The 26,164-nt window shown below is 38.0% G+C and overlaps 1 protein-coding gene across 3 annotated transcripts in view; it reads right to left on the reverse strand.

Moving 5' to 3' along the window:
- Positions 1-26,164, reverse strand: part of pcdh9 (protocadherin 9) — a 267,663-nt gene that overhangs the window by 72,942 nt on the left and 168,557 nt on the right. For 2 of the 3 annotated variants that reach the window (XM_026256296.1, XM_026256295.1), the window contains one exon: positions 9,722-9,923. In XM_026256296.1, the coding sequence (XP_026112081.1) occupies positions 9,722-9,923 (202 nt within the window). The remainder of the gene's footprint in view (positions 1-9,721; positions 9,924-26,164) is intronic. The other variant, XM_026256297.1, reaches the window with a different exon arrangement.

Here is a 26,164-nt window from a genome sequence, read left to right on the forward strand (position 1 = left end):
TCTCTTCTCTCATTGAGAGTGAATTCTGACCTTTTGAGTAACTTTTTCTCTGCTTTGCTTCACCGCCTCCTCACACTTCGGCTGCTATCTGTCTGCTTCATGAAATCTTTACTTGCTAGAAGCCAAAAATGTGGGAGGGATGATAATAGCATCATACAGATCAGATCAAGTCAAGTCAAATAAAACACACCTGGTATACATCAACTAGCATAGGCTAGTTTAATATAGTACACTTGTAAAACATACACCTCTCTCATCACTAATTAACTATATTCCCCACAGGTCAAACTATTGACAAAACTTTGTAGTGTGATAAAAATATATACAAAATATATCAAAATATATATTTGGCTTAAGACTTAGTTTTAATAACATTTTCTTATTTCAATGTCTGTTTCTATTTTAATTAAATGCAAAACAAACAAGAAAACTTAAGTGTCATTTAAATAATAATAAGAAGACAGTAAGTTATGAAATAGATTTTATTTTTATATTTTAATTTAAAAAATGGTATACATTTAATACATTTTAGTAGTTTTTTTTTTTGTTTTTGTTCATTTACAGTTTTTAGCACATCAAGTTCAAATTCGAAATGTTCACTTTAGCAACAACTAATTTTATGTATTTATTTATTTCACATTTTATCTTATTGTAAAAAAAAAAAAGAAAAAAAAAAAGTTAACTATAAATAATTGTTGAGGTCATACTGCTGTGAGCCGTCCCATTCTTTTGGTGGTGATGATGATATAAATATATTACTTTTTTATAAATAATACATTCATTTATATTAAGTTATCATGAAGTTGTAACAGTCTGTCCCTGCTTCTTCCAAATTGTTTGTTTCAGTGAATTGGTTAAAATTGTGATTCTCAATGCCATTAGACTAGAGTGTTTACTGTTTCTACTCTCTTCATGAAAAAAACTGTTTTTGTAGCTCAATTTTGAGCATGGTCAGCGTTGAAATCTTAGTAAACAACATGAAGTGCAAGAAAATCATTACAAGTCAGAAACAAGTGGACATTCTCTAGGAGCAAACGTGCACCAGAAAATAATAATAATAATAAATAATAATATTACATATACATATATATATATATATATATATATATATATATATATATATATATATATATATATAAAATTCTCACTCAGCTGTCTTCACTTTGACTACTGTAAATAATACCTTGAAAATATGTAGTAGATTTACTAAAGCTGCTTTTAAGCATATTTTTTTTCAAAGCATCATTAACAAATCAAACAGAAATAATTATATCATCAAGGCAAATGCAGCTGATTGAATCTCATTCGCCTCGTGTAATCAGACCCTGTTGACACGACGTGAACACAAGCTCTGGATGCAATTCCTGATATTTTATGCGGTAGCGGTGCTTCCACGCTGTAGGTGGGATCTCAGTGAAATCTTTTTAATTACACAATTAATTATGAACTTAGTAATTAGATTAATTAGTTAATTGCATAAAGGGCCCTTCCCCTTGCCGTGGTACCGTGTAAAATTAAAGTTTAGCACTGCGAGGGATCCAGGGAAAAAGAAAAGGAAACAGGAGATGCATGAGAAAAATAAATGTGTCGGTAAATACATTCCGTAATAAACAAATACAACTATAGCCAGGCGGTCCATTAGACAACAACAAACTGTAAATACTACGAAAACAACATTACAGAGACTATGGAAGTGATTCACTGGTATTTCTGTTAAAAAAAAAAAAAAAAAAAAAAAAACTATATGCATTTATAATAATACATTTATTATAAAAAAAATATTCAGGTTATAAGTGTGGTAAATATGCACAGCTAACTGGTCAATAAAAATAAGTCCTTTCGGGTGATACATGATCCTGTATGATCATGAAGGGGTTTATTTTGTAATAATAATAATAATAATAAGTTAGTTTTACATTATCATTCCAATTATAACCTGACTCCTTACCAAATAAGTTGTTGTATAATTTCAGTTAAATTACATTATGTGAGAAGAAAGATGATAGAAGATGATCTGTGTGCTCTCATTTGACCTTAATATCTAAAAAGGAGTTGTGATGTTTGTTGTAGAGTATGTTATGTATGATTACCCACTGAGACCTCAGGCAAGCGGACTGTTATTTAGCATGAACAATACCTTACTATACTATAATACTCTGCCACACCCACCGTTCTCTTTTTGCCACATTACACAGAAATCCATCTGTCAAACAGTCATAATCTCTCTTCTTCCTGCGATCACTCATTCATCTCACTCCTGGCCCGCTGTCAGCACTAGCAGTCATGCACGGCAAACATGGCATCCTGCCAACGTTGAGTAATTAATTTCAGTATTTCCACAAAGGCAAATGATTGACAGAGTCGTGTTTGCCTTGAATCCTCATTACTCCACAAACGCGCCTTCTCTTCCTGGCACCTCCCCACTTCCTGTCCTGCTTGATTTTCCTGTGCACTTCATCTTTTCTGCACTCTTCTTTGAGAAGCGTGTGGCCTGTCGCTGTGTGGATGTTCTCCCATAGAAGCTGCGTGAACATGCTTAGCATCCATGACTTAGTGTTTCAGTTCTTACAGAATTATTAAGGTATCATTATCGATTCTGTTTAGAAACACAATGAGAAAATGGAGACCCAAGAATTCATGTGCTGTATCACAGTGGCTCTTAACCCAGCACTGCGCTGACATTATTGTACAAAAATATAAAAATGTTAAAGTCAAAAATGAAAAGTAATAAGTGCTGTTAATTGGGTAACAAATTAAATAAATTAATGAAAAAATAGCGGATACATTTTTGCCATCTCTACTGGCATCTAAACATCGGAGGACCACGAACAGACGCTGGCATTCAACTCCATGTAGTCAAAAACATGCTTACAAAACACGCCATCTTTCCATTCGACTCCACCATGAAGTCCACAGTGAACAGAAGCTGTGCTTCTGAATAATATGAATGGATTTTGGCTCTCATAGCACGCAAACCGTACATGTTTAATTTAAAGGCACTTTATAAAACCAAACTCTCCAGAACAGGAGCAAAACTAAAAGCAAAGAATGAAGTGGTACAATTCACAAACCCATTTATTCTCACAAACTGACTCGCTAGAAGAAAAGTTCACTTTGTATGTATTTTTAACCAACTCCAAAGCAACAACCAGCATAATGCATGCCTCAAATCAAGGACAAATAAAACTGAAAAATGATCTGTGGTTTAACATTTAAAGATACTGTAAGGTTTAATTATTATTTATTTCAAGGTTGTCTGCTATACGTGCTTCACTAAAACCACCAATCACTTACCCAGGCTCCCCCTCAAAGAGAATACAGCTTCAGGCAACTGAATCTTTAATTATCTGAACTGAACTGTAAACCCAAGGCATTAAATCATGCATCAATAAATAAACAGCTATGGGTTATTGTATATGTGCCTGGCGTATTCAGTCACCACCATCTCAACCACCAATTATAACCCAGAGTTATTAGATTACAAATTAAATCGCACATTTGCAGCACAGCAACCTGAGAATGAATGCGGGTAATTATTCTAGAGGACGTTGAAATCGCAAAGCATTTAAAACACTTCTGCAAATCATTTAAGATTCCCGTAAGATTAAAATGAGCCTTTCTAGCTTTTAAATTACACATATAAAGTTGTGTCAAAAAATCTTCTTGATAAACATCTTTTTTTTTTTTTTTTTCTGTATAAAGTAGTGGCGCATGCAATGCTGACCTACAATTACCATCCGCTAGCTTAATACCTTTGGATTGAAAATATAAAAATAATTAGGCAATCTGCATAATTGCTAATTAGATACTAATGCATATGTATTCGCAATTAACAACAGCTGCACAGAATAAAGGTAGAATAAATTCGCCTCTGAAAACCAAAGGAAGTATAAGGCTCACAAACACAGCCGCTGCGACTCGTATTTTAGCTCCAAGTCACTTCCTTACAAATGCTCAAAAATTGTTGTTTTTTTCTCAAACCCCTGAATTGCAGAGCTTAACAGTATCCCGTAATTATCATCTCAGATGGTTGCTTTTGTTCAAATATTTTTTTGTGGCGAAGGAAATCAGCTTTCTGAAGCCTACACACGCGGAGCGGGATGTCGGGATCTCCCACCGAGTCCAAATGGAGCCCACTCAGATTCATGTTTCCCTGCGTTCTTAAGTTGTTGCCAGGAATTGACGTTGACAGTTCTGTCAGCAGCATACAAAACAAAAATGGAGCTTGTGGTTCTTTTGCATAAGGTAACAAACAAGTTTAACACCAGAGCAGGGGTAAATCCAGAAGAAAGAAAATAAGAGATAAATGCTCGCAACTTTGGAGATTAATTCAATCTGCACAACAACCTCGAACCCTTGGTTCCCTGTGGTTGGTACAGATCATCAGAAGTTGACAAATTAATCCTCACAGCCAGTTTTTACAGAAGACTGCTTCCTGAACTCGCTGAGCATGCAGGCATAGAGAGATTTGTACGCGGCACACAATGGCTCCACATACTAGAAACTAGCGTTCCATGGCATCTGAGTGCAGGCGACCCACAGAGGCGTATGTTTTCACCGCTTTTGTTAACTGCTATTCAGAAAGAGCATTGTGTGACACTCTGGGTTCAGGTAGATTGAGTTTTCACAGAATCTGTGACCTTGTATATGGCCTTATGTTATTAAAGGAATACTTGGTTCGTCGCAGCATTCATGGTTGCATATTTTACTAGAATAAAACATAAACTAGCATTCAAAAGTATGTGGTCAGTAAGATTTGGAAATGTTTATGGAGGAAATCATTGAGTGCATTTATTTGTGTAAAAATAGTTAAACATTTTTACTATTTAAAATGACTGTTTTCGGGTTCCAATGTATCTTAAAATATTATTAGACACGGCTGACGTTTCAGAAGGTTTCAGTAGCACATAATCCTTCAGAAATCTGTTGATTGAATATGTTAAATTAAATAAGACAAAAATATGTTGATTTGATACTCCAAAAATATTTTCTATAACTTTCAGTGTTGTGTTAGTAAGTTTTTACAGACAATTAAATGCACCCTTTCTTAATAAAAGTATTTTTATATATATAAAAAAATAATAATAATAATAATTGTACCCACCCAAAACTTTTGAACTGCAGTGTGCAAGGAATTCACTTTATATTTATAAATTAACGTGTATATATACACACTTTTGTGCACCATCTGTAATACACACACAAGCAAACACACTTCAAAGAGTGTTTAGTTCATAAGTCGAGTGAAATTAACTTTTTTCTGCACTGCAGTACTTTCACAGTCTGAGCAGCAGGAGTTTAGATGAACCTTTTGATATGCTTAATTAATGAACATCTCCGACTTTATCAATGCACACTGATCCATACCGAAGCCAACGGACCAGGCTTGAGATTACAGTCCCCTTTCATTTAAGACTGATAGAGGTAGGATTCATCTGTAATCCAGAAACCATCAGTTATCTATCTTGCAGTCAGTATCTTTGAAATCACTAATCGTTATATTTTGGCTTTGGTAGGAAAATGTCCCTAAGGTCCACACCAGATTCTACACCAATGCACATCTTTAAAGTTATTTTGAAAGTTGGCAGAGTTTGAGCAACAAAATGGGAGTTTGATGCTCCCTGTGCTACTGAGACCCCGGTGACGTAAAAGAAGCTCAATTTGATTTGTTCATCTCATTTCTTACTGACCTCTAATTGATGCTGCCATCCGAGCTTGGCGATGCTCCCAATATAGCCCCTGTGTGTGTCCAATATTTGATTATATGCCGGTCTCCATGGCACCGTGGCCATTTGTGTGCTAATTAATTACCAGGCTTAAGAGCTTGTAGATAATTGGTGTGTACACCACCATCAATTCCATTAAAAAGAGCAATTATCACCTACCTTATGCAAATGATTGTTTCTGGGCTCCCCCCTCTCTCATCAAATTAAAAGGAGACACTTGAGTTGTGCCGCTCTGCACTAGATCACACTTTCAATATCATATTAATAGCAAGAAAAGACGCAAAGTCTCACGGATACATGCGTGACATCTATAGTGAATCTTTAGAGACCAATAAAAAAATCTGCGTGAAAAATCTGAGAATATCCTGGTGCAAAAAAACTAGTTAAACCACTCAAATGAATGGTGAGGTACAAACGTGCGCACGTTAACTATCTCTGACCTTGGGCAAAACAGGTGCTGGAGCAGATCTATGGCTCTCTGTGATGGGAAAAGTAGGTCATGGAGTGCTATGGCTGGAAATATAAAAACTGAACATCTTTGCCGCATGAGACCCCAACAGGGAAATCATCGCTAAATAAATCAAGTACGTGCTGAGCCCAAAAGAGCTTCACTCTGTCAGCCCAGAGAGACACAACTGACCATTAGCGTATAAATACACATACTTCCATCATAGCTCTTTTCACACAGGAAGTGACCTCAAGCCCTGTGGTGACATATAAATCAAATGTCTTCTTTTGACTGACCTTTGCTAATTTTACTCAAGGTGAGAATGAAGTTCTGCTGGTTCAAACTGTTTAGATGAGCAATATTACAAGGATCGTTTTCATTTTAAAGCATTTTTTTTTTTTTTACAATAGTACAAACCTTAGCTTTTTTTTTCGGGAAATGTTATTTGTTTTTCATTTAGCTGATTTAAAGTTTTGGGGGGCATTTGGATGACTCTCACAAAGCTGTCAATAACAGATCCAGCTCATATTTCACCTCAAAATAAGAGGAAAGAGGAAAGGAAACGAGAAAATATATTTTTGCTGAGCAGTGACCATTTTAGGATTTTAGATTATTTTTTTTTTTATATAATTTAGCACTTTCTCCAGAAAAAATAAATAAATTAATGAATACATAAATAAATAAAAAATGCTGCTTACCACAGTTCAACAAATTATGTGATTCTCATTATTTTAAAGATTAAAAAATATCTTAAATATATTAAAATAGTAAAACATCTTATGTTTTACACTTTTATGTACATTTTTTTTATTGTCATTTATTGTTAATTTTATTAATTTAATTTGAACAACTTTATTATAGTATTCAATCATTATTTTACTAAATTATAATCTGAGAACTGTATGTAACTGGCACATAATAATAATAATAATAATAATAATAATAATAATAATAATAATAATAATAATAATAATAATAATAATTCAAATGGTCCTTAAATAAGCTTAATTTTATCTGTGTTAAATATTCAGCATATGTTCTCTTTAATGGTGAAATATGATCTGAGCATGTGAGATTCACCAATTTATATATATATATATATATACTCACCTAAAGAATTATTAGGAACACCTGTTCAATTTATTATTAATGCATTTATCTAATAAACCAATCACATGGCAGTTGCTTCAATGCATTTAGGTTTGTGGTCCTGGTCAAGACAATCTCCTGAACCCCAAACTGAATGTCAGAATGGGAAAGAAAGGTGATTTAAGCAACTTTGAGCATGGCATGGTTGTTGGTCCCAGACGGGCCGGTCTGAGTATTTCACAATCTGCTCAGTTACTGGGATTTTCACACACAACCATTTCTAGGGTTTACAAAGAATGGTGTGAAAAGGGAAAAACATCCAGTATGTGGCAGTCCTGTGGGAGAAAATGCCTTGTTGATGCTAGAGGTCAGAGGAGAATGGGCCGACTGATTCAAGCTGATAGAAGAGCAACTTTAACTGAAATAACCACTCGTTACAACCGAGGTATGCAGCAAAGCATTTGTGAAGCCACAACACGCACAACCTTGAGGCGGATGGGCTACAACAGCAGAAGACCCCACCGGGTACCACTCGTCTCCACTACAACTCCATTACACTACTTTATAGACTGGAAAAATGTTTCCTGGTCTGATGAGTCTCGATTTCTGTTGAGACATTCAGATGGTAGAGTCAGAATTTGGCGTCAACCTGGATCCATCATGCCGTGTTACCACTGTGCAGGCTGGTGGTGGTGGTGTAATGGTGTGGGGGATGTTTTCTTGGCACACTTTAGGCCCCTTAGTGCCAACTGGGCATCGTTTAAATGCCACAGCCTACCTGAGCATTGTTTTATGACCTCTGTCCTAATTCTTCATGACATAGATTCAACAAGGTGTTGGAAACATTCCTCTGAGATTTTTGTCCATATTGACATGATAGTATCACACAGTTGCTGCAGATTTGCAATCTCTGGTGACTGTGGAGGCCATTTAAGTAAAGTGAACTCATTGTCATGTTCAAGAAACCAGTCTGAGATTATTTGGGCTTTGTGACATGATGCATTTTCCTGCTGGATGTAGCCATCAGAAGGGTACACTGAAGTCATAAAGGGATGGACATGGTCAGAAACAACACTCAGGTAGGCTGTAGCATTTAAATGATGCTCAGTTGGTACTTAGGGGCCCAAAGTGTGCCAAGAAAATATACCCTACTCCATTTCACCACCACCTCCAGCCTGAACCGTTGAGACAAGGCAGGATGGATCCATGCTTTCATGTTCTTTACGCCAAATTCTGACTCTACCATCTGAATGTCAATGCAGAAATCGAGACTCATCAGACCAGACAACTTTTTTCCCAATCTTCTATTGTGTAATTTTGGTGAGCTTGTGTGAATTGTAGCCTCTGTTTCCTGTTCTTCACTGACAGCAGCGGCACCCGGTGTGGTCTTCTGCTGCTGTAGCCCATCTGCCCCAGGGTTCTATGTGTTATGCATTTAGAGATGGTATTCTGCATACCTTGGTTGCAACGAGTGATTATTTGAGTTACTGTTGCCTTTCTATCAACTCTGACCAGTCTGCCCACACAACTGCCACTCACTGGATATGTTCTGTTTTGGGGCCTTTCTCTGTAAATTCTAGAGATGGTTGTGCACTAAAATCCCAGCAGATCAGCATTATTTGAAAAACTCAGACCAGCCACCACCAACCACCAACCATCCCACGTTCAAAGTCTCTTAAATCTCCTTTCTTCCCAATTCTGATGCTCGGTTTGAACTTCAGATGCCTAAATGCTTCCATGTGATTGGCTTATTAGCAATTTGTGTTACCAAGCAATTGATATACTCACACAGACACACACACAGTATAAATGGGCGAATCTCATATAATTATACAAGACAGCATATTTATAAAGTATATTTGTAAAGAGCAAGTAACACTGAAATAAACATGATATTTGGTATCTGTGAATCCCACCGTCTGACATAAATATACATTAAATCACATATATATTCTGATTACCAGGCCTTCTATCATTACGCACAGCATCAAGAGTTCAGCGTGAACAGAAAGAAATGCTGGAAACGTCACGCTGAAACTAGTTAATATGATGTGTAAAGCAAAAACACAGTAAACGAAACATTGCTGAGAGGGCTTATTTTTAGCATTACACACATCTTCTGGATCTCTTAATGCACATCTACTGCGTTTCTGCACAAATACGCATAATTATGCAATTTTTCCTCTACCCATCTCTTATTTATTACAACTACATTCACTTGTGCAAACTTCATTCTGTGTATCGTGAGAGCACTCTATCTTTACATTGTAAACTGTTATTGCACAACATTAAATTGTTATACACATTGAGTGGGAAGGCGTATAATGAAAACTATCATCTGTGATATTCATCTTGCTCTCTGGCTCAGCTCCTCCTCCTCTGTTAAGTTCAGAGAAGAGCAGAGACAAAGAGAGAAGGAGAGTAACTAGAGCTACACTGCAAACATGAGCAGGCTTACCAGAGTTGGGGTCCGAGTTGCCGTCCGCTTCGGTCCTCTTGTCCGGAGAGGCCTGCTCGTAGAACTCGTCCTGCGCCTGCACCAGAGGGAGAGGGTGTGAGAGGAGTGGCCCACTGCCCACAGGCTCATGGTCCCCCAGCCCACTGTCACTGCAGCTTTCCTGAGACCCATCCGGCAGGTGAAACGTGACGCGCCGCTGCGACTATAAAACCAGAGAGCAGAGAGACAGAGCCACACGTTAACGCATGTCTCCCTCTTACCCAATCATCCGCCCACTTTCAGTCTATATCGTGGATTGAGACTGAATTACTAATTTGACAGATGAGGGATTTGTTGACTTTTATAGAAATTAATTTTCTGAACAAATAGTATGTTTTGGATTTTATTTGGTCAAAATTGTCCCTCGGCACAGCAAACACAAGTCACGTTTCACTTTACAAAGCTCTCGGCACTAAACAACATACTGTATGACATCATGTGTACAGTGGATTCTGCGTAATGCACTAATGATATGATGTATTAATAATCGCTCAAAATGACGGTGCTATGACATGCCAGCATGTGAGGTAAAATGATGAGAAGTGGCATAGACAGACAGACAGATAGACAGATAGATAGATAGATAGATAGATAGATAGATAGATAGATAGATAGATAGATAGATAGATAGATAGATATACAATAAAACTTGCAATATGTTTTCTATTTTAATATATTTTAAAATGGAACATTAAGATACGTTTAGCAAGATAAGTTTACAAGTATGCATTCAGCAGATGCTTTTATCCAAAGCGACTTACAGTGCATTCAGGATACAATTTTTTTTTTGACCAGTATGTCTGTGCTCCCTGGGAATCAAACCCACAACCTTTTACGCTGCTAACGCAATGCTCTGCCACTGAGCCACAGGAACATAAAATGTACTATTTAAAATAAGTGTGTTCTATTTTTATATTGTAACGATAAAAACTCCCTAATCATCGGGAAGAAGGAGGCGGGAACCGGCACACAATCAAAATACTTTAATAATTCAAAAATAAACAAAACAGCGCGTCAGCGCGACTGACGCGCACAAATAAAAAGCAAACACATAAAATAATGTCCCAGGCCTGGTCCTCTCTCGTCCTTCACTATAGTCGCTCCAGTTTTATATCCTTCCATCTCCTACGTGGGACTCGATACTGGCGGTGGGGCGCAGGTGCAGCTCATCTCCAATCACTACACCTGGCCTCACTCCTCGTTCCCACGCCTCTCGGTCCCACCCCACTCGCCACATATATATTTTAAAATGTTATGAATTCCTGTGATGCAACATCATTAGAAACAGCATTACATTTTTACAATAAAGTTTACAATTTAAAACCGCTTTATTATTATTATTATTATTATTATTATTATTATTTTAATAAATTGTGAAATTAAATTAATTTCATGTGATGCAACACATGCACTTTAAATGTACAGTTTAATATAAGTGTTTTCTATTTGAACACATTTTGAAATGTAATTTATGAATATAAAATGTGATGCAAAGCAAACATTTTCAGATTATTTTCTCCAGTCTTCAGTGTCACATGATCCTTTAGAAATCTTTCTAATACTCTGATTTGCTGCTCAATAAACATGTCTTACTATCATCATCATCATCATGTTGACTGATGAAAATTGAATGAATATAGAGTTGAAAAGAACAGAATTTATTTAAAATATAAGTATTTTATTACATTAGCATTTACTGTCACTTTTGCTACATCTATTGCATCCTTTCTGAATAAATAAATAAATAAATAAATAAAAATACATAAATAAATCTAATCTGACTGCCCCGAAACTTTTGACCAGTTTATTGAGTTGTTGTGATAGAGGTGGTGTGTTCTATGTTCAGTGCTCTGGCGATGGCCGGTCAGCACAGGCTCTGCCCACAGCGCTGGTAGGCGTTGGCGGAATAACACTGCTGTGTTGGCACGGCCTGGCCAGAGTGTCCCAGTTCACATGCCATGTGCTCACACTGGGCACAGAGGCTCAAAACCGTGTGAATGTTCCGGCATCATCATCAAAAGGTCTTGATGATGCAGCAAGCCTGTAGCATTTTACATCTGCGAGCTTTCCATCACTTGCATACACAATAACTTACGCACAATCCAACACGCTGGTACTGTACACAAACAACCTCTCCAATGCAATTACTGGGAAATAATTGCACACGTAATTTAAACCAAGCACAGTTCTTGTTGCTTTTCAAGAAAATATTTTCTTGCATTGCTGATCTCGGTCACTTGTTAATTTTGAGCATACTCCAAGAAATTCTAATGACATTTCGCAAAGTCTAGCACCGAGCTCTCCACTAACCTTTCTGAGAGAGAAGTTGTCTTTTTTTGCACAATTTCTGTCGAATGTCTTAGACAACTCTGCTGTAATTATTGGCAAAAGCAAAGGTCAGCCAATCTCAGCGCTATGCAAATGACCTCATTATATAATTTGGAGCGTTTCAGAAAGTAAGTGACATTCAATTAGAGGTAAAAAAGAGGCGAACGGTAGCTTCAGCATGACAGCCTGAACTACGGACCACTTAAGCTGGACAAACCACAGCGGCTCACTTCTCAGATCTCTGGGCTCAGAACAATCTCAATGACCTTTTCACCTTTTGACCACTCACATCACAAAATGATCATGCATGAAAGCATGAGGATTGTTGTTTATAGTAGTAAACAGGGGACATTTCAGGATAAGTTTGTTTCAGACAGTCATTTTACTTGGGATTATTTACTTGTGATTTGAGTTGTTGGTGTTGGTGGCACAGTCTGTTTGAAGTGTTAAATTGCAGTTTTATCACAGAGATGTGTCTTTTAAACTGTCTGTGTGTGCACGTACATACTGTACAGTTCTGACTGATCCCACTACAACTTCACACACATAATTTGAGTAATATATATGAAGGATATTACATACTCGCTAAACCGCAAGCCCTGTGTAGTATTTTTATTCATGTGATATCCTTGGGTTTTGCCAAAAACCACACACAGCATTAATCTCTATCACAACACGATATCATCAGAGCAATATTGTGTATAGATCAGCTTGCAGAGTGAAATACTACACCTCTAATGTCCCAGCGTGATACGCAAACCACCATGAGATGAATGCACAGGTATGTGATCACACTTCAATTATAAACCAAGACTTAATGCACACACATTATATGCAGTGATAATGTATTATGGCTACTTATGTGTGCATAGTTTAAAATATTTAATGAGGCATGAATGCATGTGTGTTAAAACTGAACTGATTGGGGAAATAGAACTGAAAGACTTTAATTAGCTGGTAACTTAAATGGTGAAGCAAATAAAATAAAATTAAGAAGAAAAAAAAACATGATGACTTAAATGTTATGCAGGATATTTTCTTGGTATGTTTTTATCTTATTGACATTGACATTTAAATAAATCATAAATCTTAAAAAGAAAAAAAAATGAATGAATGAATACTGTGTGGTTTATGTAATTCTGTTTCTTACATAAATTGATCTTATTGTAAGAATATATATATATATATATATATATATATATATATATATATATATATATATATATATATATATATATATATATATATATATATATTATTTTTTTTTTTTTTTTTATTTTTTTTTTACTGGAGAGAAAAAAGGGATAAAAAGAGGTTTATATGTGTATATATTTCTCGTATTAAGCCACCAAATGACACCCAGTTTTGTTTTTGTGGCAATTTGACAGACTCTGGCTCATCTCGAGGGACACATTGACCTGTGCTGCTTATCACAAATATGCAAAGAAAAATGGCAAATTAATCCTGTTTTCAATGGTCCAAAAATATTTCTTTAATAAAACATGATCCGAAATAAAGCTTTATGGCCAGTGAGAAATATTCATGCAACATTTTCTCAATTCTCCAAAAGTTAGTACAGGACCCCGTGTGCCTGCGCCTCACACCATGTGAAAGTCAATGTGGGCATAAATGTGTGTGTGTATTTGTGTGTTTGCCCAGCAGTCACTCACTGCTGTATTAGCATAAGACCAGCTTAAACCTTCGCCTCTGCCAATTTACATGCAATCATGGCTTATCATGCTTGTCAGCCCATATTAGCGGCATGTTTTTATATCGAAACGGGCCAAATGCGCTGGCGACGGCACTGGTGCAAAGCATACATAGCCACTTCAGCAAAGATGTTTGTCCTTGTCAAAGTACACAGAATCAGTGTCACAGAAGTTTTCTGCTCAAAGATGTGCGAGTCGATCTCGCCACGCGATTCCCTCACTCAGGGCTCAGGAGCGAAGAAGGAAAAGAAAAGAAAGTGGATGCCTCTAAAGCGCTTTTCAGAAAATTGAGACATCTTTGGCTGCAAGTAAATAGGCAATTACGGCATGCATAAACAAATCTGCGAACATGCAGATCTTTAATGAATTACATTTCCTACGTTTCAGGCTTATGTCAGTTTTTCTAAGGAGGAATTTCAGGGCTTGCTTATGAGTGCTTCACATCCAACAGAGTAGCGCTTAATGGATTTGCGTTAAGTCTGGGTTTAACCTAGCCTCCTGCTCGGCAAAAGTCATCGCTGTCTGAGAACTGTTATCGAGGTTTAGTGGCAGATCAGGTCTCTGTGTAGAGATCAGCTCCAGAGTTTGCTGGAACTTTCCAGCAAATGTCACAAAACCTCAGAACATCTTCCGTAATTCTTTCGGAGGCACAACAAATCTGGCTAGAGTTAATTCACTGCTATATCTGTTCTTAACGTGATGATTTTAAGTCTGCATCAAGAACATTTCACATATAAGGTCAGCATTCTCAAATCCAATTTTCTCTGTCCTCTGTGTGAATAGGGAGATTTTTGCAGCCGGATGCTACATGTCTGAGAAATAATAGACTGCTGTTTCTGTCTGGATCTCATGGGACGCATTGGCAAACGCACCTCTCGCTGCCTCCATCTCTCAGTGTTTCTCCCAAGGGGTGGAGATGCTAACAACCCCCTCCATTTCCACCACAAGCAAGCGTGCTGTCAGAAAAAAAAAAAGTGCTCTCTTTCACACCTGAAACCAACCTTGCAGCAGGTGCTTTTTTTATGGAATGGTTCCATGGATGTCAAAGGTAATTCATGGAACCATAAATGGCAATGCACAAGTTTTATTATTTATATTTTCTTAAAACATGAAGAAGCTGAGAAGAAGAAATGAAGAAGAACTGAGAAGCTGGATGTTGCATTAAAAAGAGAAAGTGTTTGTGGTGTCATATGCGAGATGCAAAAATAGAGCCGGTTTCAGTTACTTGGACGAACGGATTTATACAACACTACTCTGCCATTGATAAAAGAGAATGTTAGGAAATATCTGACTGCCGTGATTGAATAACAATAATCTTCCATTTCATTTAGTTAGAATGCACAGCTGCTTCTGAATAATCATAAGTGGAAAACAAAGGTGTTTGCCTGCTAAATGGTATAGATATATATACATATTATATATATATATACATATACATACAATATATACACTACTACTAATATTTTCTTTATTTTGTTTTACATAGATCATTCCAATATGGTGATTTAGTGCTCAAAAACATGATCAGTGTTGACAGTCAAGCTGCTACATATTTTTATTTTGTTTTTTGTTTTTTTTTGTGCAAGGTGTGGTATTTTCTTGAATTATTTAAAGGAGTCATATTATGCTTTTTTTAAAGATCATTATTTTGTTTATTTGGAGTAAAATAATATGTTGACATGCTTTAAAATCCTAAAAAAACACATCATTTTTCAAATACTGTAGATTATTGTAGATCCTCTATGGATCTCACTGGCTGATTCAACAATAATTGTGGATACATAAACCATGCCTTCTATCTTTGCATGAAAATTTGGGCGGCATTACAAAAATATTTCCACATAGTGATGTAGAGACGTGGGGGCATGTTTAAACGAGGTGTTTTAGGGGGGCTTGACAGAGTCTTAACTTTGATAAAGAAAATCTCTTTGGATTTGAGACTTTAGTCTTCTTCTTCAAGCACCAATAGCTTGTAACACTCCAAAGAGAAAGGAACAGTTGAAATCGCATCATATGACCCCTTTAATAAATAGAATGTTCAAAAGAACAGCATTTATTTGAAATAATCAAACTGTGTAGTATTTTGAATGACTTTACCGTCTCTTTTGATTAATTAACAGTGTCCTTGCTAAATAAAAGTTAATTTCTTCCTACCTTCCTGCAATGTTTGAATGCACCAATAATGGTAACCCCACTAACCTGAGTTAACCAATCAAACCATGACCCACAGGAAAAAGCTTTTGTTTGAGCTGAAAAAAGAAGCCTTTATTAGAGAAGAAAAGCTTTTATTGCTTGTCGGAATTTTTTTTTTTTTTTTTACATCAAGTATGCCACTGCTCTTTTCAGCTCAGTGTCATGGTGGAGAGTATGTTGCAAACCAACACAGGCTTACAAAAAAGAAAAGAAAGCCGTAATAGCGCAATCAGCAGATCACTCAAACAGTGATTAATATATCCGCACAATGACTCACACGTGTAGGTAGTTGAATACACGCAAAATTAAAGGGCAAGCCTGTGACAGGAAATTAAGGTTCTAGTCTCAACGTGGATATTTCCATAGCAGCCCTGGTGTGCCTTTCATTTGCAAGCGATTGCTCAGATTGCTCAAGGAAGGAGAAGGAATGTCTACCACCTCACTGCTGCTTCCAACCTTGCACACTCGAGAAAATAATCCAATCCAGCAACGCCTCACCACCTGCTGAAACAAGCACCGACCGCGGCTGTTGTGCTGCAGCTTCTCAGAATCATCAACCTCTACACAACAACACAAGAGAACACACATGAGCATTCAAAACAGCAGCACACCAGATTTCCCTACACCTCACAACTACGATGAGGAATCTAGAATGGTTCTTACACAGAACCGAATGACTTCAAGACATTTAGCTTTGTCCATGGTTCTGCATTCTTCTGCCAATGCAACACATGAAGTCTGGTTACTGATGATTTGTAAAAGTTGGAAATGGAATTGGAAAATCTGGCATCCGCATTCATCTCCATCGCTTGTTTTGTTTGTTCATCAGATATTTGTGCTGGATTTGTTTATGCTTTCAGCTTCAAGTAAAAGTCCAGAATTAGCTATATTTATCACATTCGATGATGCTTATGAAACCCATTAAACAGATTCGCTGCCAAATTGAATGCAAAAAATATTGAGCTTGCAGACTGAATTGATGAGAGGGGAAAAACTGGGCTCTGTAAAATAAAATAAAATAAAATAAAATACCAAGTTCAAAATAATTTTTGGACAAGTGGTTATCAAAAGTCCTAATATAATTATTAATGGAATCATTAAGCTTGATAGATAGATAGATAGATAGATAGATAGATAGATAGATAGATAGATAGATAGATAGATAGATAGATAGATAGATAGATAGATAGATAGATAGATATTCTCATTAAAACAAAGGCTGGCTTCAGTTAAACTGTATATGTGAACCATCAAAAGCCAAAGGAAACTTTTTTTTTTCTTTTTTTTTTTTTTCACAATGCCTCAGATGAGATCTGTCATTTATAGTTGTTTATCTCTTTCCACACACTTGTTAGTGGGTTTTCTGTGGAAAAAGTAGTCACTTAAAACTCGCTAGAATAACTTGGTAGAACTGCCAACAGTGTTTGTGAAATACTAGATATATATACAGTACATGTGCACGCACACACTTTTTTGAAAGCATCATTGTTGCTGAAGGTCTAATGCGTGAGAGATATGTATCCTGCATTATGGAGGAGTTTTTATGGCGTGAAACAGAGCACCGATACAGGAGATGTGGAGTCGGTCTGGAGTCATAATAAAAGGCTGTCTGCCCTCTGTTGGTCTGAATGCGCCACTGCAGCAGATGAGGACGGACCTTACACGCTTTGTCTTTTGTAGCCCTCTTTCTTTTCACCGTCCCTTCTTTTTTATCTACTTAAATCAGCTCATTTTCCCTCCCCCTTCTCCATTATGCCTCTCTCTCCACCTCGTTTCCGTCGTACATCAGAGGAGAAGGTTTCTGTGCAGCGCTGAAGGCCTCGTTTGGCTCGGCTCTCTGTAGTGTGGCTCTCAGTGCATGTGTTCTCTGGTAATGATCCCCTCGCTCCTCATTATAGGCAGAATGCTGTGACCTCCCTCCCATCCTTTCATTGGCCTCAGTGGCTCAAACGCCGACCCGGGCCAATCTGCAGTCGTCCGCAGTCACAGAAAACATCTTTAGTATTTTCGTACATGTGTGAGATGAGGGGGACAGATACAACCCTTGCAGCTCACGTAACGTCCTTTTGTACGGGGCAGAACTAGCTGGAAACCTCTTTCATTACACAAACACACAGACTGGACAGCTATTCATGACTTGAGAGGAATGAAACACCAGCTTTAAAGAGGGGTTCTTCTCCCAGTGTCCCAAGAACATGCCCTCCAAGCCCCGAAACTGCTCTAACATGCCCCCAAAAAGGTGAATAAAACATGCGCTGTGCTTGTATTGTTTTTTCATTGTGTGTGCTGCTTGGGGCGCCTCTGGACACTCAGCTAGCGTGAATGGATGTGTAGACTCATCCTGATGGAAATAGTAGAAATCTCCTGGTGGATGTGCTTTGGTGTGTTTTGTGCTGGGGGTCAGGGCTGCGTGCAAGTTTTTTTTAAGCATTTCTGAGGCCTTTTGGTCGCTTAGTGCAGCAGATTTAATTAGATTTAAATGTAGGCAAGTTAATATATAAGCTCACTTAAGTGAATGATCCTCACAGAGACGTGACATAGTAGCCATAGATTCTGCCAGAATACCATAGATCATTACATTTTAAAATAAAGTAACTTACTATTAGCCATAATTATCTAGAAATAAATTAATAATAATAATAATAATAATAATAATAATAATAAATAAACAAACAAAATCTTAAAAAGATTCTTAAATGTTCCTATGTCATTTTTACTATACACACACACACACACACACACAAACATCTGAAGTAATGATGCTGAAAAATCAGCCTTGAATCAGGATTAAATGAAATTTTTTAATGTATTCAAATCGAAAACTGGTATTTTAAATAGCAAAAATATAATTTTTGAACTGAACTTTTATCAAAGAAATGCACCCTTGGTGAACATTAGATAGTTCTAAAATCTTATCTTAAAACATTTAAATGACCCCAAACTTGGAACGGTAGTAAAAAAAAGAGGGCTCATTCACGGAAAACAGTGCAAGACATGTTACACACCACTAAACTCTAAGAAAAGGAAGAGTAATATTAACAGTACTAGTCAGGCAAGCATCACTAATAGTTGTAGCAAGTGTAATATCTTGGCAGAAACTATTGTTACCATGATACACAGGGAAGCGATTAGCGTCGTTCCCTCTGGGCTAATTGTACTTTGCCACATTCTTGAACCTGAATTTCTCTACTTTTCTTTGCCAGCAAGCTCTCTTTATCTTGGTTCTGGCTCTACTCTTTCTCCTCTCTGGCGGCGAGCCCAGCTGTGAGCGTCCGGTGCTGAGAGTCAGCGAGTCCTCCACACTGCAGTGTAAAGGGCTGCTCTTCTGAAACCCTCTTCTGATCTGCCTCAAAGCATTAGCTACACGCTTACAGCTCCTCACCCAGGCAGAGAGACTGTGTGCTTCACTGACTGAGTGTGTGTGTGTGTGTGTGTGTGTTTCCACTCAGTATGGAGTGACTGTAACAACACGATTCAGACTCTAGCCGAGAAGCCAAGAAAACCAAAGAGTATGCTAAAGGGTCATTCAAAACCAAAATAACAGCTGGATGCTGATTACATACATTGTTCCAGCACTCTTTAACAAGTATTACACAAATTCCTGTTGACCTACAGTGACACTGCACAGGTCACATGAAATAGAAATGTGTATTTTCTTTAAAACTTCAAACCATTGGTTGTTGATTGTATGGAGGTGGATCTGAATGCAAGCTTGCAGCTGATTTCAATAAAGAAGCGTCATTCAAGTGGGCTGCATAGCTAAATGATTGGAAAAGTCTGCGTATGTCGCTAGAGAGAACACTTTAATTTCACTAGAAGATCAAGACATTATGATTTAAAATTACAAGGTCAATGAAAAGCTAAATAAATTAATCATTTACAATGAGAACAAAAAGGATGCATTTAGAAGAAATACCATTTCATGCAGACTTTAACCTTGGTTTACATATCATATCTAGATCTTCCAAGTTGCAAGTTAATTAGTTTGTTGAATTAACTGTATTTCCTAGATACTGTTGTTTCAATAAAGCACTTGAAGCCAGGCTGTTTTATGAATACAAGCCCAGTTAAAGACATTGCATCCACTTCACATATGATCAATGCCAATTCAGCTATGAATATCTTCAAAATATAAATATAGCACAGCCTTACATACCTTATTGCTTAAATAAACTTGCATACAATCCAGTTGGTATTGATATAATTTAATAAATATAAATTAATATATTATGTTAATATATATATAAATATTATATCTAAATATTCACTGAACAAAATGATAAACGCAACACTTTTGTTTTTGCCCGCATTTTTCATTAGCTTAACTCAAAGATGTAAGACTTTTTCTATGTACACAAAAAGCCTATTTCTCTCAAATATTGTTCACAAATTTGTCTAAATCTGTGTTAGCGAGCACTTCTCCTTCATCGAAATAATCCATCCACCTCTCAGGTGTGGCATATCAAGATGCTGATTAGACAGCATGATTATTGCACAGGTGTTTCTTAGGCTGGCCACAATAAAAGGACACTTTAAAATCTGCAGTTTTATCACACAGCACACTGCCACAGATGTCACATGTTTTTATTGAGTGTGCAATTGGCATGTTGACTGCAAGAATGTCCACCAGACTTGTTGCCCTTGAATTGAATGTTAATTTCTCTATCATAAGCCATCTCCAAAGACGTTTCATATAATTTGGCAGTACATCCAACCGGCCTGACAACCACAGACCACATGTAACCACACCAGCCCAGGACCTCCACATCCAGCATCTTCACCTCCAAGATCTTCTGAGACCAGCCACCCGGACAGCTGCTGCAACAATTTGTTTGCATAACCAAAGAATTTCTGCACAAACTGTCAGAAACCGTCTTAGGGAAGTTCTTCTGCATCCTTGTCGTCCTCATCAGGGTTTCAACCTGACTGCAGTTCATCATCATAACTGACTAGAGTGGGAAAATGCTCACATTCGATGGCATCTGGCACTTGAGAGGTGTTCTCTTCATGGATTAATCCCGGTTTTCACTGTACAGGGCAGATGGCAGACAGCGTGTATGGTGTCGTGTGGGTGAGCGGTTTGCTGATGTCAACTTTGTGGATCAAGTGCCCCATGGTGGCGATGGGGTTATGGTATTGGCAGGCATATGTTATGGACAACGAAACAGGTGCATTTTATTGATGGCATTTTGAATGCACAGAGATACTGTGATGAGATACTGAGGCCCATTGTTGTGCCATTCATCCACGACCATCACCTCATGTTGCAGCATGATAATGCGTGGCCCCATGTTGCAAGGATCTGTACACAATAACTGGACACTGAAAACACCCCAGTTCTTGCATGGCCAGCATACTCACCGGACATATCACCCATTGAGCATATTGGGATGCTCTGGATTGGTGTATATGACAGTGTGTTCCAGTTCCTGCCAATATCCAGCAACTTCGCACAGCCATTGAAAGTGACGTGACATTCAGCCAAGTATGGTGACCCATACTCAGAATTTGTGCTCTGCATTTAACCCATCCGAAGTGCACACACACAGAGCAGTGAACACACACCCAGAGCAGTGGGCAGCCATTTATGTTGCGGCGCCCGGGGAGCAGTTGGGGGTTCGATGCCTTGTTCAAGGGCATCTCAGTCGTGGTATTGAAGGTGGAGAGAGAACTGTACATGCACTCCCCCCACCTACAATTCCTGCCGGCCCTGGACTCAAACTCACAACCTTTCAATTGGGAGTCCGACTCTCTAACCATTAGGCCACGACTTCCCAAGTCGTGAAGAGGAGTGGACCAACATCCCACAGACCACAATCAACAACCTGACCGACTCTATGAGAAGGAGATGTGTTGCACTGATTGAGGAAAATGATGGTCACACCAGATACTGACTGGTTTTCAGAACCACCCAGAACCAAGGTAGATGGTGGGAGTGAATGTACACCGCTCTATCCCTCCAATACCACTCGAGCGAGGCACGGAACTCCCAACTGTTTCCCGGGCGCTTCAGCAAAAGATGGCTGCCCACTGCTCCAGGTGTGTGTTCACAGTGTGTGTGTTCACTGCTGTGTGTGTGTACTTTGGATGGGATAAATGCAGAGCACTAATTCCGAGTATGGGTCACCATACTTGGCCACATCATGTCACTATATATATATATATATATTAGGGATGCACCGAATCCAGGTTTTTGGGGTTCGGCCGAATACCGAATCTACTGTTTAAGATTCAGTCGAATCCGAAACCGATTACCGAATCCTACTCGCATCCTTATTCCATTAACACAGTAAAACACATTAATGAAGCAAACAATGTCCACAGCAATGTATTTTTCATTTTATTTTATTTTAACTCAAAAAAAAAGAAAAAAGAATAGGCAAGATTATGCCAGGATGACAAGTGAGAAAAACTTTTTTGTTTAATAAAAAAAAAAAAAAAAAAAACATGACGCTCTGCATTAACAGGTGACAGCTGGTTGCGAGCGTGGGAACGAATGTCCCCAGCAGTAGCCTACTGAAAAGTCTTTCACTGGGCACAGAAGTAGATTTTTGCCACTTTTGCCAGCACTGGAAATCGCTGCTGGTTTGTCTTCCACCACTTAAGAGGATCCTCTCTAAGAGGAATCAAAGGCTCACCGAAAAAAAAATCACGCTTTTTTCCACGTCAGCACCCGATGTGACTGGCTGGCTCTGTATTGCTACGGTATAAGGGCCCGTTCACATATCGCGTCTTTTGCGCGCTCAAGATCGTTATTTTCCATGTAAGCGTGCGGCATGCGGGCTCATAATGGAAGCGACATGGCCATGACGCGCACGCGGTGCGACGAACCCGTGTTTTCCAGGCGCGTCCGCACCGCAGTTAAAAACATTTCAACTTTTCAGAATGCTGCAAGCGCACCGCAGGTCATGTAACAAGAACTAACCAATCAGCTTCATCCTTTCCCGTAACAACGTTGAAAGATCAGCCAAGATGAAGGAACAGCTGATCATTGATGTATATAGATTGCCATTTTGAAATAAATTTAGTAGCAGAGCTACTGCAGGTGATTTTTAGAGCTGCAAATCCATTTATCCTTTGCTGAAATTTGTGCGTCTTCATGGAGAGAGCATGTCATGGTTGCTTAGCAACGGCAGACGCCTCAGGAGCGCTTCTGCCCGACCGCTTTGGAAAGGAGAAAGCGGCGCGCCTAGTGTTTTCCACGCGTTTTTAGGCGCAATATGTGAACAGCCCCTAAATTGTCCCAGGCGCTCAAGATTCCTGAACAGTTTAGTTTAGAGCGAACTGTCGGGCCTTTCTCCTCTTCATATAAACACCTTCACGCAATCAACGGCTGCGTGACGTCGACCAGCGTAGCGCAAGCCTAGGATTCGGTTCGGTGAAAAAAAAACCTAAGGTTCGGCCGAAACCGAACCCCGTCAAAAAGCCCAGTATTCGGCCAAATCCGAATCCGAATCCTGGATTCGGTGCATCCCTAATATATATATACTAATGTTTTTATATTTTAAAACATTTTGATATAATATGCTGCTTTGGTGCTGAGGAAACATTTATTAATGTTGACAACAGTTGCTTAAAATGTTTAAGGAAATCTTAATGAATTCTGATGAAAAGGAAGGTCAAAACAAAAGAATGATAATAAAAAAAACATTGTAGAACATTATTATTACCTTAACACTAACCCTAACACTAATTTAATGTGTCCTTGCAGAATAATTTATGTTGAAAAACACCTTTACTGACCTCAAAACCTAAAACTTCAATAAAACCATCAAAACAAGATCCACCTTGCGTAAGATGCTGTTTTCAGCAGGCAAGCGGCTCTATACCGAGTATAGATCAATGGTGAGAACAGCCACATGTGAACATCACATCATGTCATTTCATATTCCTCAAAAGGTTTTCACTGCAAACAACTGCGTGCACCATGTTAACGTGAGATTCTCACTGCGGGTAAAGACAGCCCTTATTGATTGTGAGCACATTTCATACAGCGTTACAGCGCCATTCGAGAGGTAAAACTCTAGCCCTGCTAAAATAATGCTTATTTGCTCAATGAGAACGTGTTTTAGAGATGAGATGTAAATTGATGCAGTGCCACTTGACTCATTTCTCTCAGCAAGCCGTCAGGCCACACAATGGCTCGGCTCTTTTGTTCTGTTTCCCCTTCTCTCTCATTCACCGCTGTGATTCCTGTAAGTGCCTCTTTACCTTAAGCTATTATCGCCTGTGAATTTACTCATAATGCTTCTGCATGCACTCTGTTGAAATATATCAAGCGTAGGACTGTAGCTACACTGAAGATGGCCGCAGCGCTCTGTACTGCTGACGGTCTGATTTGTTCCTCTTAAGCGTCCCCTTTACTTCTGCATTCCCTCCTTCTGCTTTAGCACCACCATCTGTCTTGTTTGCCTCTGAGAGAGTGAAAAGGTTTAGAGATCTGGTAGAGGAAAATGTAATTTTTCTGCACCCTCCAATCTGCAACACCGAGGTGCATTAGCATAACACAGTGTCAACAGCGGCACATCATGACGCAAAAAAATCACATTGTTTCCATTATAGTCAATGAAGCCGCAAGCAGCCGATGTGCCACACTTTCTGTTCCAAGTACAAAAACAGATGTTTGTTTTTTTTTTTTTTTTTTTTTTTTTTTTTTTTTACTGTCTAAATGACCTTTTTTACTTGTTTTATCCATTTAAACAAATAAATGAATTAATTTAATGTGAAATATTTGCAGTTGAAGTGTGACATTTTTTTGTTTTAAAATGTTTACATGATTTTGAGGATGCAAGTGACAGAGAAATGACTCACTTCAGATTAAAACAACTAACTGGACGACTGTATGGACAGGAACAGCGGGACAATACCCTCACAAATAACTTTCCCCAGCCTCTGACTTATTAAAGGTAAACAAACTGTGGGTGCAGGTGTGCTGAGAAATCAACCTATCATGGAAAAATAACCCCATCAAAGCACAACAACAAACATCCATCCTATTCCACACCACAGCCACGAAAAGGCCAGAGTCTTTGAAAAAGGTCTGTGCTTCTGTCTATTTCCTCTTATTTATTTATTTTTTTCTCTGAGTAGAGACCCGGGGCATGAGGCAATTTCATAACGGCCTGAAATATTGCAAAGGCCTCTTTACTGAGGTTAAACGCTATACAATAGGCGCTCTCGTGTTACACAAATACCGCTCGACACGCCGAGGTTTCCTCTTTCTCTCGCTTTGAGGAGACTGGAGTGCAGTATCTGCTGCATAAGAGATGCAGATCGGATGTGTCAGGAGTTTCTTGAATGACATGCCATAATCTGAAATCAGTCGTGACACGGGGTGAAGAACCCCACGCTGCTTTGCTCTTAACCACCCAACAAAGAGAGGTGGTCAGAGAACGAACGCATCGGAATGATCGAGATTTGACATGTCCAGAACTTTCATACAGGATGCCGTCGGAGTCTGAGCTGAGGGGCTTCAGGGTTCTGTCTCTATATAACATTCTGGACTGCAAGGACTTTGACTTGTCTTGAATGCAAAGATATTGTTAATTTTTAGAAGAACAGCAGAGCTAGAGAGAATGCTGTGGTTCTGCAGAGCGCTACAGCTACCTGAGATCTGGAAGCATTTTCTTATTAATTTTCTCTATTCACACACACACACACACACACACACATACACACACGCACACACATATTAATAAAATAAAATGTTTAATGCAGTCACATCAGTTAAATCCACTCCAAAGTTTCTGTTAACTTTTAGCCATTACACAGACTACAATAAAAATAAACAAACAAATAACACAAATAAAAATATTTAATTAATTGCTTACCATTTCAAAAGTTCAAACATTTAATGAACCAAACTAACCAGCTCCATTTGATTTAACAATTTAATAATAATAATAATAATAATAATAATAATAATAATAATAATAATAATAATAATAATAATAATAATAATGTACTGTATCTACAATATACAAACTTATTAATACATTTTATAAAATAAATATGTAAATATATCACTAAAATTCACACACAATATTTCATTCACATGAAATATTCAAGTTTAGCAAGTATATGAATTGGAATATGTAGCAATAAACTATACTCGTGAAGTAGATTTATTTTAAGAAGCTTAAAACCTACTCATGTGCGGTTTCTTCTATCGATC

Source organism: Carassius auratus, chromosome 6 (genome assembly GCF_003368295.1).
Source record: "Carassius auratus strain Wakin chromosome 6, ASM336829v1, whole genome shotgun sequence".
NCBI classification, from domain to species: Eukaryota; Metazoa; Chordata; class Actinopteri; order Cypriniformes; family Cyprinidae; genus Carassius; species Carassius auratus.